Here is a 17875-nt window from a genome sequence, read left to right as displayed (position 1 = left end):
CAATGTGGAAGAGGTGAAACAAAAAACAGCAGAATCACTAAAAGATATCAAAATCGATGAGTTCAAAAACTGCTCTGAGCAGTGGAAACATCCCCCTGTCTTCCCCCATCTGTTCCAGTTTTTTTTGGTGCCCCCTTGTGTCTAGGTTTTGGGACTGATCCCTGGTCTGGGTGTGTATGATCCCCCATTTGGGAACACGTGGGAGGCAACCAATCTGTGCTTCTCTCTCCCTCCCTCTCTCTCTAAAAGCAATGAAAACAAATATCCTTGGGTAAGGATTAAAAACCAACTTTGGTTTGTTCCTATTAACTAAATACTGGACTTTAGTTGGATCTCACCAGCTTCTCCACGCCCCTCTTCTGGTTGGGGACCCAATGCAGGATCACCACATTGCATTTAATCCCCTGGTGTTCTTTGATTGCCTCTCATTGGTGATAGTTTCTGAATCTTTTCTGGTTTCTCATGACCTTGACAGTTTTGGGGAGTGCTGTTCAGGTATTTTGTAGAATGTCCTTCAGTTTGCATTTATCTTATGTTTTCTCCTGATTAGACTGGAGTATGGGTTTTTGAAAAGAATGCTGCAGAGGGGAAGTGTCCTTCTCATCACACCGTATGGGGGAGGAGGGTATGTGACAGCCACAGGACAGTGCTGGTGATGTTAACCTTCGTCACTAGGTGAAGGCCGTGTTTGCCAGGTTTCTCCCCTGTGCAGTTAGGGTTTTTCCCTTTCCGATCTCTGTTTTTTCACCAACTTTTAAACTTACTGCCTGCCTTGATGGGAACCTAGTAGGTGAGTGTGGCAGGTATACTGAGATATTTTTGCCGAGGAAGAAGTTGTTAGTGCTGTGTTTGTATGCCCACACACCCGCCATTTACTTTCTGGTTTGAAAAAATGGTACCTGTTTTGTTTTTTTTCCCCTAAGTGGCCAGTTTCCTGTACTGTGATGGTGAGGGATTTCTGATTGCGATGCGTACTTCATGTGCCAGTTCTTTGAATATATTGCCTCGTTTTTGTGCGCTACATATTTGTATTGAGTTTGTCATTTAAAATGATCCTTTCTGGGGATTTTTTTGAACATGGATTAGGATATAGTGGGCAAAAATGCCTCCCTGTTGGTCTCTCCAGACTCTTTGTGACTTGGACTCCTGAGTAGTTGATGTTTGGCCCTTGGTTTTAGTGTTAAATGGGCCACTTCACTTTCTAGTTGTGGTTAAAACTTAGCTCTGTGTGACATCAGTTAGTAGGATATGGGTCAAGGTCTTTTATGACCCGTGACTTGTATAGTTCTTATCAAATGCATTTGTTCTTCCTTCAGGGGTAAAGCCACCCTTGGAGGTCCATGTTTGGCCCTCTTAAAACAAAGAAACAATTCTGTATCCAGAGCGAATTATGGCATCAAGAGTGGGATTCTGTGTCCCCATTTATTGAGGCTGTCCGCTAATGTCAGCGCTGGACCACTTCTAGTTCCAGCGGCTCTTCGTTAGTGGGACATGCACTGTTGGACTTGGGCTTCTTTTTGCTTTTGAGGGTCTTTGTGATTTATTTTGGTGATGGGAAATTTAGGCCAGGAGGTGAACACACAGGGGAGAGAGAGAGAGAGAGAGAGAGAGAGAGATTGTGTGGCGTACATAGGAGAGAACTTCGGCCTGCTTTCTCCCTTGTATTTTTTTTCCCTTGGTGGCTTAGGTTCTGGCTTTCTTTAAGCCCTTTATTCAAGCCTAGACTAATGGGAGAGAACAAGTAGACCCTTCTGTTTAAGGGAATGAAAAAGTGTTTATATTAATGCCCTGGTTTTATGTATGTAGGGTGTGTGTGTGTGTGTGTGTGTGTACATTGTTTATTGCTTGATAGAGGGGAAGGAGTGTCATCTTTTTCATAGGATTGGAAACAGGTCTTGCCGCAGCTTGCTGGCAGTAGAATTAGGCCTATATACAGGTCTTCTAATTCTAGCCCAGTGTCCTTTATACCCACATTCTGTTTTTTCTAACCTAAAGGCCTACCTTTAAGTTCCGAATCAGAGCAAGAACAGGAAAGTAGATAATAGGGGTGAAGATTAGGCAGGAGAGGCAGGATTTTTTTCCCTTTCTTTGCTCTATCTCAACTTTTATTTTGCTACACAGAAATAAACACACAGACAAATGCATTCTCTCTTAGAATGATGTCATCTTTCACCTACAGCTTAACTCAAGAATTACCACTCAGCCTCCAAAAAAGACAAGAATTAGTAAGTTATAATGGGATCATTAAGCCCTGACTGGGTAGCTCAGTTGGTTAGAGCATCATCCTGATAAGGCAGGGTTGTGGGTTTGATCCCCAGTCAGGGCACATACGAAAAACAACACATCAAAAAAGGGAAGAACAAATCGATGTTTCTCTTTCTCTCTCTCAAATCAATAAATAAAAATTTAAAAAATAATGGGATCATTAAGAGACCACATACCATTTCACTTCAAGAACGATTTGAACCACCTACAATCCATAAAGCCTGGCTTTAGGTAGCTTTATTTTATAATGGTTTCTTCTGTTGAGGAACTTTCCCTGGCTTAAGGTCAGGGTAGTAACTATGTGTATCCTAAGTGGTGGTGGTGTTTGGGATCACCAGCTGGGATTTTGATAAATCCTAACTTCAGCCCACTGTTGGATCAACTAATTCTGACCTAGCCTGTTCTGCAAAGCTTTGTGAGCGGATGCTGGGCAGTGAAACAGCATCAAGCTGCTTTTATGTTTTCTTCACCCAGGAGTGGTGAAAGGTCATAGGAAGGAGTCCGGAGAGCTGTACTACAGCATTGAAAAGGAAGGCCAAAGGAAGTGGTATAAGCGAATGTCTGTCATCCTGTCCTTGGAGCAAGGCAACAGACTGAGAGAGCAGTATGGCCTTGGCCCGTATGAGGCAGTAACGCCCCTCACCAAGGCAGCAGATATCAGCTTAGGTAAGACCTTTGCCTCTTGAACAGCTGCCTGTGGGCCCCTGCCCTCCCTGTGGTGGGAGGGATGCTTCCCTAAATGTTATTAGTCCTCTGTGGTTCACGAGATGGTGATGAGGTGTCATTTTCTGGAGCCACTACCCAAGTCCTCAGATTGTTCTGGCCTCCCCAGTTCTGTAGGGGAACAAATACAATTCAGAGATTGAAATAGAAAAACATGGTGGCCTTCAAAGAGGCTTCCTGCCCCTGTGGGGGCTGATGAAAGGCCACAGTGGTGTCTAAATCAGGCTCTGCCCAGCATTTTGGAGTTTGGGGCCTTGTGTCATAGGAGTTGACCAACCTTTGACTTACCCTGTCACAGACAATTTGGTGGAAGGGAAACGGAAACGGCGCAGTAACCTCGGCTCCCCGGCCACGCCCACTGTGTCCAGCAGCAGCAGCACAACCCCCACCCGGAAGGTCACAGAAAGCCCTCGTGCCTCCACGGGAGTTCTCTCAGGCAAAAGAAAACTTACCACTTCTGAAGAGGAACGGTCCCCTGCCAAGAGAGGCCGGAAGTCCACCACTGTGAAACCTGGTAAGTGCGCCCTTTTGCCTCATTCTCTCTCAGACCGTGGCCATATAAACCAGATGCAAGGTCAGCTGCTAGAGAGATGGAGCATGAGGCAGTGGCTGCTCTGTCCTGGCTACAAAGTTGTAGGCCCTCACAAGCCCACAGGTGCTAGGTCCTCAGACAGCTTTCTGAGTCCCCCTTCCCCATTTCCCAGCAGAATGCAGTGGAGGGAGATAGGCTGGTCTTGATGGGAAACATTCATTGACTTCTGTGTAGGTTGTAGGAAGGAAAGGAGAAGTGTTGAATTTTAAGCAGATTCAAAACAGGTGAAATTTGTTTTAGATCTCTTCCTTTGCCTGGCATCATCTTCTACCTCTGGAAGCCCTGCTCTCCTCTGGCACTTAGGACCTGCAGCTCCCCTTTCCCTACTATCTCTCAAACAACGCCTTGCCAGTCCTTCATGCTTCATATTAACAGAGGAGTTCAGTCCTTCTGTTGTATACTGGTCTCTGCTGTGGCTGAACCCAGTTGCTGTGGGTTGTGGAGATGCAGGGGTAAAGTCCCCAGTACCTGCCCCGAGGGAGCTCCCTTAGCCTAGCAAACTGGGGAAGTTTATTGGTGGTTACATTATCCTGGCACCAGAGCTCCTTTTGCTTCCTGTGTATTTGAGTTGTGTCATCTCCGTATCTGCCCAACACCTCTGCTTGTTTTAGGGTATGTGAGTCATGGAACTCTGTGCTTCGTACATACTACGTCATATAATCCCTATGAGCTGTAGGTGCTGCTAGAATTTACTTACAGTTAAAGAATCTGAGGCACAGAAAAGTTGGCTAAATTTCCCAAGGTAATCCAGAATTCAAATGCAGGCAGTCTGACTTTGAAGTCCAGGCTTATGCATACTACGTCACACTGTTCTCTTGCAGCTGGTTTTATTTTAGGGAGGCATGACCTGTCCTCCTAGCCTCCTAATGAGCCTACGATTCCGCTTCTCCAAGTCAGGTATTTTTGTTTTTCTTCTCAAGGTCTTACTGGGTGCACTCCTAACATGGGTGTTCTGAGAGTCATGGGCTGGCTGGTTCACTTCCCTACTCTGCCGGTGGTGGAGACCAGGACGGTTGAAGCAGGCTGTTGTGATGTGGCTCCATAAGATGCAAAAATACTTTTACTACCAAGTATTCTATACACCATTCTGGTGACGTCAGGGTTCGTCTGTTGGGAACATTTCTTGGTAATAAAGTGTTGTGTGTTTTTTTTAAAGCCTGCTTCAAAGTAACACATATCCTGGAGGAAAATCGGAGCACCGGGCAGGGAAACGGGCTGAAGACATCAGAGTATTTTCACAATTACCTAATCTTTGTATTAGAACTGCCTCTTTCCTCACATGACCTTAGAAGTATTTGGTTTGGCTGTATAAGAGCAATACTAGTTGATTTTCATTTATGAAAACAAGCGTACATTGTCCTGGAAGTGAAAAATGTAAATATGTGAAATTTCTCAGCACTGTTAGTTTTATCCTAGGTTGTTGGCCATAGGAATGGTCTTTGAGGGAAAGTTCATCAGGACCTTGCCTCCCCGCCGTGCTGTGCCCAGACCATGGTCTGCATCCGTCTGCTGACTGCCTCTGTCCTTCCAGGTGCGGTGGGGGCAGGAGAGTTTGTGAGCCCCTGTGAGAGTGGAGACAACATGGGTGAACCCTCCACCCTGGACGAGCAGAGAGGCCCTTTGCCACTCAACAAGACCTTGTTTCTAGGCTATGCCTTTCTCCTTACCATGGCCACAACAAGTGACAAGTTGGCCAGCCGTTCCAAACTGCCAGACGGTCCTTCAGGAAGCAGTGAGGAGGAGGAGGGTAAGGCCCTAGGGAGCCCTGGGGGTTTTGACATCTGTGCAATTTCTTCCTTTCTGTTCACTTTATGAGCCTGACACCACCCCCGCCCCCCCCCCCGCCCCCCCCAGCCATCTGTAGAGGAGGCAGGACAGTTAGCAACTGGGTCTTTCTTGGTCAGGGAAAATTTATGGTCTATTTTCACAAAATTCCTCTTAATAAGTGGTTCCTCAAGACAATCCTGTTAGGCAAATGGGAGGTAGATCTTACCATCTGTTTTATGGATGAGGAAACAAGCTTGAAAAGGTTAAATAATTGCTGTTTGTCCACAGTAATGGTAGAATTGGGACTAGAACCCAGTGTCGATTGTACCCTACTACAGTCATCCAAATCAGTTAAGCTTCTGAATTCCCATCTGTATTGTAGGGGCAATGCCAGAGAAAACCCACATGGGGTGAAGTTCATTGACTTGAGGTCTGTGTACGAGACTGGGGATATGGGGTCTCCAGGGCCCTATATTCCCAGGCCTTTTCAACTCTTGTACTGTTCTTTAAACTTAAGCTAACTCCATACATTGTATTTCTATGTTATCCGTTACTTAGGATTTGAGTGAAGGCTGTGGTGCAGAGAGGTAAAATTATTTCAGCTGTCTAAAGTGTGATCTAGGAGAGAAAGTAGACAGTACAAGTGTATACACTTAATATAAGTGACTGACAGCAGCATCCCAGATGTGTCTGTAAATGCTAAAGGTCCAAATGGAATGATATTTTCTACAAGTTTGAGTTCTGGCTAATGTTGAGTCTTGCAAGAAGGCATTGAATTAGGGAACGTGGTTATCATAAATAGCACCACTGCAGACTTGTGTTGGTTGGCATTTCAGGTGTGTGGTTGACTCTTTTCTAATTAACTGAAAGCATCTCTTAGCAACTACAGTGATGTGGGGATCTGTGCAGGGCCATGGGAAGGGTGGTGAGGGAGTGGCAGTTAAGGGTTATGCTCTCTGGAAGGTCCTTAAACAGAGCCATCAGTGTAGAGGCCCTAGGGTGTGGGAACAGGTGTGGCATGTCTAGGAGTTTCAAGGTTAAGTGTACACCAAGCCTGGTTTATCAGACAGAATTCAGGTAGGTGCATTGGGACATAAAGTACGTGAGGAATTTCCTAGCCAAGAATGTAGTTTTACTCTGATCATAAGTAATTGGGAGTCCCTTGAGGATTCTGGGAAGAGATGTGTCATGGCATCAAAACAGTGTTCGTGGTCTTGCTGTGTTTTGCTTTCACGGTATTATTGGACTCTAGTCTTTGTTCTCCAGCACACTCCTAACTCTTCCCTAGACAAGGGCTTCACAGGGCAGCTTTGTGATGTTTTATTTGTTGGTTGGTATATCATGGTCAAGAAAACCAGCTCTGGTATGAACTGCAGACTGTCTAATCCTTAAAAATCTGTGAGCCTGTGTGAGATCTTAAAAACTTAAAACTAACTTCCATTTTCCCTTGCTGATACAGTAAATGTATTTAACCTCATCCTATAAATGTGAGTGAGAGGAGGTAGGCCTTGTCTAAATGAGGAGGGATTTGGATAGTTTTTTAGAGGGATCTCTAGGTTTCTTGTGGAAAGTGTGGTTATGGTGAAGATATCTGCTTTATGTTGCGCTTTCATCCTTGGACGTTACCGCAGCAGAACCAAAATCCTTGATATTTTTGGCATGAGAATGTTTAGAGGTTCCTCAATCTCAAGAAGGCTGAAGACATTTGTACTAAAACAGTCCTCTACAGAATTAGTTTTCAAGAAACTATGTGGTATGTTTTGCAGATAAATGGGAATTCCTTCGATGTCAGGGGATCAGTAAAATATTTGAATTTAACTTCAGATATTTTAACTAATGAGTTCAGAATTTTGCACCCAGTCTTGTTAGGGAGCACACCATCAGCCACAGGGAGTGACTCTGGATTTAGTACCTGTACTAAAGTACCTTTTATCTTCGATTTAGGTTTATTTAGTACCTTTATCCTTGGTTTAAATGATGGGATTTAAAATATTCATTTTAGCCTCTGGTTGGGCAGGGTCACTCCTAAGACAAAAGTAATTTACATTAAATCCAAACTAATTGAGAAAAATTAGAGAAATGGACTGCCTAGACCTAGGCAATATTTGATTACATAAATGCAAAGAAATGTAAGTGGCAATTAAAATCTAAGTAGGTCAGAACTAGAAACAGTCCTGGGTTAAGCAGACATAAAATAGAAGTCTTGAGAAAAATAAAGGACCTCAGCAGTGTCTCGGCAGTGGATTGCTGGCACTGACAATTATGACATGATATACTGAGATGGGTCAAAAAGATGCAGTGACAAAACTGAGAAATAGTCCTGCTATGTTCTGAGTTCCCAGTTTGCTTTCATTTTGAGAAAAAATGTGTAGAATGCTGAATCAAGAAAAGAGCAACCAAGGTAAATAGGCTGGGCAGTCAGAGCGGGGGCATCAGCACTGCCTGAGCAGCTCCAGCAGGCAGCAGAGGGGGCACCAAAGCGGGGGAGCTGTCTCAGCAGGGGTCTGCTGTACCAGGGTTTACCACTGGCTGTGACAGGGAAGAGGAGTGGTCCTGGCGTGAACATTTATGCATTTGGTTGGGATTTTTATTTGTGATCAATTCATTAGCACTTAATTTCACAGAGCCCCTAATAACTAAAATTGCTAATGTCTTGCTTTTTTTCTCTTTTTAAAATGTTATTTATATATAAGAGGAGCAGATAACAAGAAAACAAGCTCAAATTAGATATTCGGTCAAAAGAAGCAATTTCTAATTGCCTAGGGTCATTACAGCTTCTGTTTCATCTCATAACTTCTTCATCCTCAAGACTGTAGAGCAGTCATTGATATTCAGTGTCCTGAGGTACTTCAAGGTTATCAAAGGTAGATAGTTTTCAATAAAAAAGTTGAAACAGGGTTTTCTGGCAAATTTTCACTTAATCCATTAAATTTGAAAACCCCTACTTTCTTTTGAGTGTTTTAGTTTATGAAAGTTTTAGTGCACAGAGGTAAAATAATAAAGGGAGAACTTGAAGGCTCTCTTATAGAAAGTATTAAATAGATTTGTCATCTCCACAGAAGGCAGAATTAGAGGAAATGGGCTTAGTTTGCAGGACAGATTCAGGGTAGACCTGAGGAAGAACTTGATGGTATGGGTTACTCAAGCTGGAATAAATCACTAGGGGCAGTGGCTGTGTCCATCCTCTATGAAGAGTTTAATGATTCAGTCTTAGTGCAGAAATGTTTGATGTTTTTAGGTCTAGGGCCTACCTCCTTTTCTTGTCTTCCCTGCCCTACCTGTTGTTGTCCCTTCTTTTGGCAGCACTTTATAGGCCTCTTTCTGAGCCACGGGGAAGCCCTTGAGCTGTCTTTGGGATATTGTGCTCTGGAGGTAGCTGGGGAGGGGAAAGGGGCCATAAAAAGCAGGCATAAAGTAGCAAATAAGCAACCAACCAATAGTAACTGTTATCTTGGTTATCTGGTTTTTTTCTTTTAATATAGAATTTTTAGAAATTCCTCCTTTCAACAAGCAGTACACAGAATCCCAGCTTCGAGCAGGAGCTGGCTATATTCTCGAAGACTTCAATGAAGCTCAGGTGAGGAGTTTCTGTGTAGCCTCCCAGGAGGGCAGTAATGAAGAGTCCCCTTGCTATAGTGAGAAGAGGCCTGCGAGGACAAATAGCTAGAGATTCCAGGAACTGGGAAACTCCCAAAAATTGTTGGGTGAAATAGGGTTTTTACTGTGTACAAGGAAGAGAAGTTAGAATCTGGGTTAGTTAATGACTTTGGGTCTTTTGCTGAGACAAAGCAGATTAAAATTTTTGCTTAATAGAAATTCCTGTTATAGTGTTCCTAATTCTTTGCCTAAAATGCTGGGTACATGGAATTCAATTGTCCCTTGAAGATTTAGGCCCCCAGAAAGCTGCAGGTGAGGCAAGGAGAGATGCAGGGAAGCCATTGAGCCTGTCAGTGAGAAAAGAGACCTTGGGCAGAAGCACAGGCTCAATCACATTTTGGGTAGTACAGTTGACCCCTGAACAACATGGGAGTTACAGGGGGTTGACCTCTCGCACAGTCAAAACTTATGTATAACCAGTTGACCCTTCCCATACTGGATTCCCAGCAGTGGAGCTGACCTTTGAACATGGGTTTGAACTGTGTGGGTGGATTGAAAAAATCTGTAAAGTAGACCAGTGCTGTTCAAACCCATGTCGTTCAAGGGTCATTTTAGAAGTATTCAAAACTGTTGTCAATGACTTGGGCTGTTCAGGGACTTTCCATAGACATCACCAGACCCATCAGTTCTGCTCCTTTTCTTCCAGTGTAACACGGCTTACCAGTGTCTCCTAATTGCGGATCAGCATTGTCGAACCCGGAAGTACTTCCTGTGCCTTGCCAGTGGTATTCCTTGTGTGTCTCATGTCTGGGTCCATGACAGTTGCCATGCCAACCAGCTACAGAATTACCGCAATTATCTGCTGCCAGCTGGTTACAGCCTTGAGGAGCAAAGAATTCTGGATTGGTGAGCATTTAAGAGCCCATCTAGAATGATAGGAAGATAGCAAGCCTCTGTAGGGGAAGAATCTAGAGTAACTTTCTAGAAACAAGAGTGATCACATAATAAATTACAAAATTTGAATAGATTTGAGCTTATTAGCAGTTCACCTAGTTTATTTCACTAGTACTGCTTAGGGACCTTTTGAAAATGTATGAGCATTTTTATGTAGGTTCAATATTCTCAACCTGTAAAGTTAGGGGACTAAGTTTTAAGCAAGGTATTTAAAAAAATGTAGACTCATTTTTTTTGATTGAGTCAAAAATGATTTTTGATAAGTCAAAAATGATTGGACTTATTTTTAGCCCCAGGACAAACATGGAAATCAGAAGGGGTGATTAGAAGGCCATGATCCCAGAGAATACACATCATTCACAGAAAGAGGAAGTGGGGGTGGTGCCTGCATGCAGGGGTTTTTAAAGTATCCCTGTGTACCTTAGCCCCTTTGTAGAAGAGCTGTTATTGGACAGTATCTGTCATGCTAAAGTCCCTTCTAATTCCAAGCTGCTGTGTCTCTGACTCCTTCATAGGCAACCCCGTGAAAACCCTTTCCAGAATCTGAAGGTACTCTTGGTATCAGACCAACAGCAGAACTTCCTGGAGCTCTGGTCTGAGATCCTCATGACCGGGGGGGCAGCCTCCGTGAAACAGCACCATTCAAGTGCCCATAACAAAGGTACCTGGAGAGTATGTGTGTTGTTATTGCTGTAAGGATGTCCCTAGACCCACAGCTGTTAGGCCTTGTGGTTTAAGTCTCAGTCTGATGATAGAAACACAGATATGGTTAACCTAAGAGAAGAAAAGTACCACCTTCAAGAGGTGAGTCAACATGAGTGAAGCAATGGGCTGTTTATGCTTCTGTTGGTGTCCAGTGGTGTATTTGCTAAACATTTCATAAGGTCACCATTTAGTGATGATAACTTCACATAAAGGGTTTTTAGTTTGGGCAGAGTGGGATATATTGGCACATCTGGCTTTTTAATGGAGGACTAAATTGAGTCTCCTTTCTTTGTTTACCTTCCTCTGCTTCCTGCAGATATTGCTTTAGGGATATTTGACGTGGTGGTGACGGACCCCTCATGCCCAGCCTCGGTGCTGAAGTGCGCTGAAGCATTGCAGCTGCCTGTGGTATCACAAGAGTGGGTGATCCAGTGCCTCATTGTTGGGGAAAGAATTGGATTCAAGCAGCATCCAAAATATAAACACGATTATATTTCTCACTAAGGATACTTGGTCTTACCAGTTTTATTCCCTGTTGTTGTGGAGACTGTGTTTTAACAAGGTTTTAAATGTGTCTTGTGTGTAATTGGATTCTTTGCATGGATCTTGTATATAGTTTTATTTGCTGGACTTTTATGATAAAATAAATGTTGAATCTCTTTGGTTGTAGTAACTGGGATTTCTTCATCCACTTCTTTGAGCTTAATCATAGCACAAGTAGTAAGACAAACATAGTACCTTTTCTGTGGTTTTCAATAGCCTTGTTCACTCTAGGGGGACAGCTAGCTTAGGAAAATAACAAGGAGTGACTTTTAAAGTTTTCTGTGGTGTCACTGTCAAAAGGTTATCCTGGGATCTCTAAAATACTTCCTGAAAACCTGATTTTACAGTGGGCCCAGATTAATAATTGTGCCAAAAGCTGAGTGAAATTCAGCACAGCTCTGTTTCCTGTCAAAATTGAAAAGTAAATCTTCCTCCATAGAGTTGAACTCACTAAACTGACCTGTGGGTACTGTGCTGTCGGAGCTAAAAGGACCGATTGCTGTGAATGGGTAGTGACGGTAAACTTGATGGGATGATGTTCCGCAAGATTAACATGAGAAACAGTGATAACACTTAGAAATGTTAGAAGCTCTAGTCACAGACACAAAATTTTATACTGTTGTCACAGATGCAGGTAGTTCTTCCTTCCCAACACCGAGCATCAGCCCTGTTGCTGTCCTCTCATTCTCTAAAACAGGGATCAGAAATATTTTTCTGCCAAGCAGTAAGTATTTAGGCTTTGTGGGTCACTTAACTATGTCACAACTACTCATCTTTACCATGATGGCATGAAAGCAACCACAGACAACAGGTAAACGAACGAGAGTGACTGTGTTCCAGTGAGCCTTTATAAACACAGGTGGCAGGCGATGGTTTGATAACCCCTGCTTCAGGGGCAGCCGCGGAAGGGGTCATCTTTAGCTGACAATTGCAGAGAACAAGGGTGTAGAGTATGCAGTGGAAGATGAAGCAGTGAGGGCCAGACTGAGCAGCTACAAACTGAAGCCATAATGCTGCATTCTTTTTTGGTTTAAAGGAAATTATTCAATGAACATTTATTTTCATTTACACTGACACGAGCATTAGTGGTTCCCAGTGATGGTTGGGCTAGAGTTTAGAGAACCTGTGGTTCTCCTAAAGTGGGAAAATTAGACCTGCGATTTTCAGTACTTTAAATCTCATAATTTGACCTCAATTTTTTAAAGGAGATTTTTTCTTTGTTAAAAAATATTTTTAAACACATTGTCAATAGCTAGAATTGCCCTTTTACCAGTCTGAAGTAATTGGAAGTTATTGGTAAAATTCTTCAGATTCACAGTTTTGAAGCTCCTTAAGGATGGGGCATTCTCAATTTCCATTTTCAAAAGGAGGAAAGAGGGTCTGTGGGGTAGGGGGAAACCTATCTTACCTGGTGCACTTCTTGCTTAATGGTAACATCCAGCAGTTGACCTATTTATAAACAATTTCTTATTCACACAAGCCACAAAATATTTAACTTTCTGCTACATAGTACTTACTACTCTGTCTTTTGCAGCTTGAACAGTAACTAGGCACATAGTAGGTGCTCAAAACATGAACTTATCTGACAAATGTTCTCAGTGTGATGGGTCAGCACAGGCAGAAGTGATGCCACGTGTCCTTTGTGGGCAAGTTCTGATCTCCCCTCAGGTGGGGCAGACCCTTCCATGTGCGAACAAAGGGAAGGGTTTGTGTCCATGAATGTTCAGTAATTGCTTCTAGGACGAGAGTAGAGCCGCCTCAGTAGTTTGCAGACATTTGGTGAGTGGCTAGGGAATGGGATGTTGGTTTTGAGTCTTCTGTTAAAGATGAGAATGCAGTGGAATAGACTTGTTACTTCAGTTTGTGAACCAGAAATTTTCACATCCCAAAACTAGGAAAAAGGAAAAAAGAACTTCATCAAACAAAGGTTTTCTTCATAGAAAATATGAATCAGGGATACCTGTGATCTAGATAATGTCATCTTAAAACAATGTTTCTTTGACTGTTCTACTAAAATTGCTTGGGAAAAATCTGCTCAAGGACATTTCAGGGACAAAGGAAAACAATGACATGCTTTTTAAAATGGGATAGACCTCTGAGAGAAGCCAACTACTGAATCTCAGTATTAGATTTAAAAAGTTCAGAGTCAGAAGGGGCCGTCCCCCTCCTTTCACAGACACACAAGCTGTGGACCTGCCAGGCAGGGTACCTAAGACTCCACAGCTAGTTAAGGTCCGAACTGGGAACTGAAGCCACGCTGCCTCCCCACACAGCAAAACAACCTAGGGGAGAACTTAAAACCCATCTCAGCCTCAGGAATTTCGTATTTTACTATGATGATGGCTTTTACTGGAAAATAATCCATTAAAATTATTAAAGATGATCAGACATGGCCCTTTATCTCTCTGAGCCTTAGTTTCCTTGTTTATAAAATAAGGGTATATGGACTAGATGATGGCTGAAATCTGCTTCTAGCTTTGGAATTCTATAGCTCATTTTATAAAAGCCACACACACAGTCCAATGAGTTCCCCAAGGGTTGTTCCTACCTGCCCAGAGTTCCACCAGCCTGGGTGTAATATTTGTTATAATCTAGTCGTAACAGTAGCTGAGCCAAATCTGAGTTGATTTGATGATTCCGAACACTGGAGAGAATCTTGAATAGGAGCGAAGACTGGCGGCTAAAGCCCTGCAGAGAAAAGGACTCGAGCTATCATTCCTCTTGACTCACCAACTATCCACGTGGAGACGTGGGAAGGGGGTGTTCCTTGGAAAAGCCTTGCTCAAAATTCTGTAGCACCACCTGGTCTTCCCACTTTCCCATTTCTACCAGCTCCTAAAATGACTTCTTAGTACCGAGTCCATAGAATGCAAGACTTCCTACGTGAAGTACTCTCATTCTCAGTAGGAATTTAGCAGCTGGTTTCAAATTAATACATTGTCATGTACTGGGTTTGGGGAGAGCCTGTGCATTTTTGTTACAGGAGATAATTGTAATCTCAGTGAGACGGGGTTAGTTTAAGGAAGTAAGGAGGCTGGATATGCGAAAGTGAGAGCAAAGCCAATTCGTATTTGGTGGGTTGAATAAGCTATTCGGGGCTGAACTATATTTGAACACTGAGGCAACACATAATTATCTGCTTCAAAATCAACTGATACCAATATTTTAAGTTTGTATCTTGTTATTTCTGTGTAAATACTGGGGAAATGTTTTATTACCTCAAAGGGAAAGATACAGTTTCCCCACTGGGAAAACCACCTCTACCCTTTGGGCAGGGCTGCACACTTCCACTGGCCAGGCAGACTCACCTTCACCAGGATGCTCAGCTGGGCGGCCCCACGCTCATCCAGTGGGCCTAGGTTCTGACTGACCAACGAGCAAAAGCTGTGACAGAGATCCAGAATTTCATTCAGGCAGTGAAACACCTACCCAGGAAATAAAAGCTGGCATTAGGAAAAAGATCTGTGAAATTAAAGATTTGGGAAAATAAGAGCTAACTTATTCTCGTGCTCCCACATCTGACCTCAGGAGAGACAATGCCACGTGCAAGTCTTGCCAACCCCTCCAAATGCAACATGTGTAAGACAAGCCCTCCCCTTCCTGGCAGAGATGCTGTTGTACGCTTAGTCACCCCTGCACAAAATCTTCACTCTAGCTGTATTACGCTGATCACCGTTTCTTGGACCCACTGTGTGCGCTCCTGCCTTGAGCTTTGCTTTCAGTGTTGTTCCTTGTGCCTGGGATACTCTCCTCCTAATACCAGGTTCCCTTCCCTTGTGCCACCATAGTCTTTAGTGACCTAATTGTTTCTCCTCTATATATTACCTATACTATTCACCCGGCATTTGTTCAGCCCACCTGTGTTGTTACTGACCTGTATATGTATGTATGTCCTGTTTCTCCAACTAGATTGTGAGCTCCTTAAGGGCAGAGCCATGACTTATACCTCTTTGTATCCCCAGTGCCTTGCATACAGTAAGCACTCTAATAAATATTTAGTGGTGACCACCTGCTCTGAGATTCTGCTTTTCCCTAAGGATGCATTCATTCATGGCAAACAGTCCCCATCACAGTGGTTCTTGGTTGTTTTCAATTCACTGAACCCTTTGGAGTGTCATTTATATAACTCACTTCTCCTTAGTGCAGCAAACATAACAGCCCAAATGCCAGAACAAAAGAGAACTTTGTAGCACTTGTGCTGTGCACAACTGCGGAATGACAGTCATCGCACATCACAGATGAAGTGTAACAGTAGAAACTACAAGGGCTCATTTTAATCTTCTCGTTTTTTTATCCTAGAATTAGAATCAGCTTGTGAGCTTGAAAAAATACTGGTACCTGGGTCCCACTCCAGGGACTCTCATTTAAGTGCTCTGGGTCCTGGATTTTTTAAAGCTCCCAGATGATTTCCACGTGGATCCAGAGTTAAGAATAACTTCCCTGAAGGAGATATGCATACATACATATGTGTAATATATATACACACACACACATGTTGAGAGGAGACACTATTCTAGTTGAAAATTGAAAGACCAACTTTCAAACAACTGGTTGAGCCTTATCCAAAACATTACTAGGAAAGTAAGTTCCACATGCTTTTTGTTGGTCTTTCTATGGTGTGAGAAAGGTTTTTAAAATTTCTTGAAATCCTTCCTTCTGAGGGTTAAGCACATAATTCTTTCATCTATAGCTAGCTGCTCACCACATCCTATGATATATTTCAGAAATTCAAAAACATTTATATTCCCTTTTATTTTCATAAGTTGTTAAAAATGTCTCAAAACAGAGTGAACAATTACTTAATGATAGTTCCATATCCTGGCAACTCTAAGGGAACAGGCTAGAAGCAGTCTGAGGAAACCAACAAGTCCTACTTACAGGTTTCAACAAGATAAAGGACTGAGCCAGCAAATTGCTCAGGAAGTGGTCGTGAGCCAATCGTATGCTTTCAAAGTCTCGGGTAGAATTGATTTGATGAAGCAGCTGTGAGAACTGAGACTCCAGCACATCTACCTGATAGACAATTACACAAATAATTTTAGCACCTTGCACATTCTGAGAACTCAAGGACATAAGATGCCCGACAGAATGACATATTGTAGAAATTCTCTGCCTCCTATCCAAGCCACTTTAAGGCTCACTAAAGATACCGCTATAGACCTAGCACTGTAGAAAGTTAGTTGCCTAATCCTTAACAGCCTCCAATGTCTTAGCAGATACCACATCCCACTGCCTGCCCTAAGTCAATCCCTTCATGCCACATCCCCTCCACTGACTGACTTGGTTAAGTCCTATAGGATTCCTGAAGCTACAGCAAACTATAAAAATGAGGGTCAAAGCCCTAACTGGTAGCTAGGTTAGTTAGAGCATCGTCCCATTAGGCCAAGGTTGCAGGTTTGATTTCCGGTCAGGGCACACACAAGAAACAACCAGTGAATGTACAAGTGGAACAATAGTGATATTCCTCTCTCTCTTCCTCTCTAAAATCAGTCAATAAAAAGTTATTTTAAAAAGGGTCAAGTCAACAATAATTAAATACTGTACTGCTGATAAGGACCCTAACCCCTCATTCTCCTTTATTTATTTTCGCTTTCCTCTAAAATGTCCCCAAGAAACATGCCTAGTGATATAATCTGTGAATTTTCTCAAACCCCCAGTGTTTCACCAAATGCAGGATTGCAGCCCTTCTTCAATGACTCCTGCCTGGGTCCTCGACTTTCCTTCATACCCCTTCCTTCTACTCATCTGTCAGCACAGACCTGGAGGTAGTACTGAAGATTATCCACCAAGAATGCCATGTGGTTTCTTAGGCGCCACTTGACTGCGTCTGTCTGGTTGGACTTGAGGTGTTTGCGTTGCATCTGGAGGGCCCAGCAGTGCTGCAGTTCGGCTTGTACCCGGCGCACACTCAGTAAGTACTTGAAAACAACATTGTACCTGGGACAGAAACATCAGGCTATGCAAGATAAAAATTTCACTCCCTGCTCCCATACACTTGACAGACCCTAGGACTGTGTGCCACTAGCCCCTCCTTAAAAAGGCAGGAAGTTAGTAAGAATGGCTAGAGATATAGACAAATAAAACTGGTTTATTTATATGATGGACTATTACATAGCTATCTATTTGACTTCAGCTGTACAACCCAACCAAACGACTCCCAGTAATATCATTTTGCATAAAAAAGATAAACCTCAAAAGATTACATACAGTCTCATAAAACCTTCTTATAGTGTTTAAAACAACTAAACAGAAAAAAGTATACTTTGGGGGAATATATAGACAGATGTTATAAAAATATCTATCTATAGCCCTGGTTGGTGTGGCTCAGTGGATTGAGTGCCAGACTGGGAAGCAAAGGGGCACTGGTTCGATTCCCAGTCAGGGCACATGGCTGGGTTGTGGCCCAGGTCATCAGTGGTGTTGGGCACGTGATAGGCAACCACACATTGATGTTTCTCTCCCTCTCTTTCTCCTGCCCTTTCCGTCTCTAAAAGTAAAATAAAGTCTTTATGTGTGTGTGTATACATATATGGAATATATATGGAGTGAATATATATATACACACACACACACACACACACAAATATGGAATTTAGGAGAGTGGTCCCTTTGGGATGTGGGAGGCAAGGGGGCAGGACTGGGAAGGACCACATAGGTAGATCGACATTATTGTCACTGTTGTAGTTTTTGTGCTGAGAAGTGGTGTTATGGCACGTGTGTGTGTGTGTG

The 17875-nt window shown here is 43.0% G+C and overlaps 2 protein-coding genes across 3 annotated transcripts in view; one reads left to right on the top strand and one right to left on the bottom strand.

The window, feature by feature from the left end:
* The window catches only part of TP53BP1 (tumor protein p53 binding protein 1), a 76419-nt gene extending 65143 nt beyond the window's left edge, over positions 1–11276 (top strand). For both annotated transcript variants that reach the window (XM_045822563.1, XM_045822562.1), the window contains 7 exons: positions 2740–2931; positions 3287–3502; positions 5112–5327; positions 8830–8924; positions 9651–9850; positions 10414–10559; positions 10920–11276. In XM_045822563.1, coding sequence (XP_045678519.1) covers positions 2740–2931; positions 3287–3502; positions 5112–5327; positions 8830–8924; positions 9651–9850; positions 10414–10559; positions 10920–11107 — 1253 coding nt within the window. In that variant the 3' untranslated portion in view covers positions 11108–11276. The remainder of the gene's footprint in view (positions 1–2739; positions 2932–3286; positions 3503–5111; positions 5328–8829; positions 8925–9650; positions 9851–10413; positions 10560–10919) is intronic.
* Positions 11277–11979: 703 nt separating this feature from the next.
* The window catches only part of TUBGCP4 (tubulin gamma complex associated protein 4), a 34279-nt gene continuing 28383 nt past the window's right edge, over positions 11980–17875 (bottom strand). Inside the window, exons 14-18 of the mRNA XM_045822566.1 lie at positions 16906–17083; positions 16025–16159; positions 14455–14571; positions 13695–13834; positions 11980–13037 (exon numbers count right to left, since the gene is read on the bottom strand). Coding sequence (XP_045678522.1) covers positions 13025–13037; positions 13695–13834; positions 14455–14571; positions 16025–16159; positions 16906–17083 — 583 coding nt within the window. The 3' untranslated portion in view covers positions 11980–13024. The remainder of the gene's footprint in view (positions 13038–13694; positions 13835–14454; positions 14572–16024; positions 16160–16905; positions 17084–17875) is intronic.

This window comes from Phyllostomus hastatus, unplaced genomic scaffold (genome assembly GCF_019186645.2).
Source record: "Phyllostomus hastatus isolate PE091 unplaced genomic scaffold, TTU_PhHast_1.1 phas_scaffold_501, whole genome shotgun sequence".
NCBI lineage: Eukaryota > Metazoa > Chordata > Mammalia > Chiroptera > Phyllostomidae > Phyllostomus > Phyllostomus hastatus.
Note: the sequence above shows the minus strand (reverse complement) of the source record. Positions and strands in the feature narration are given on the sequence as shown.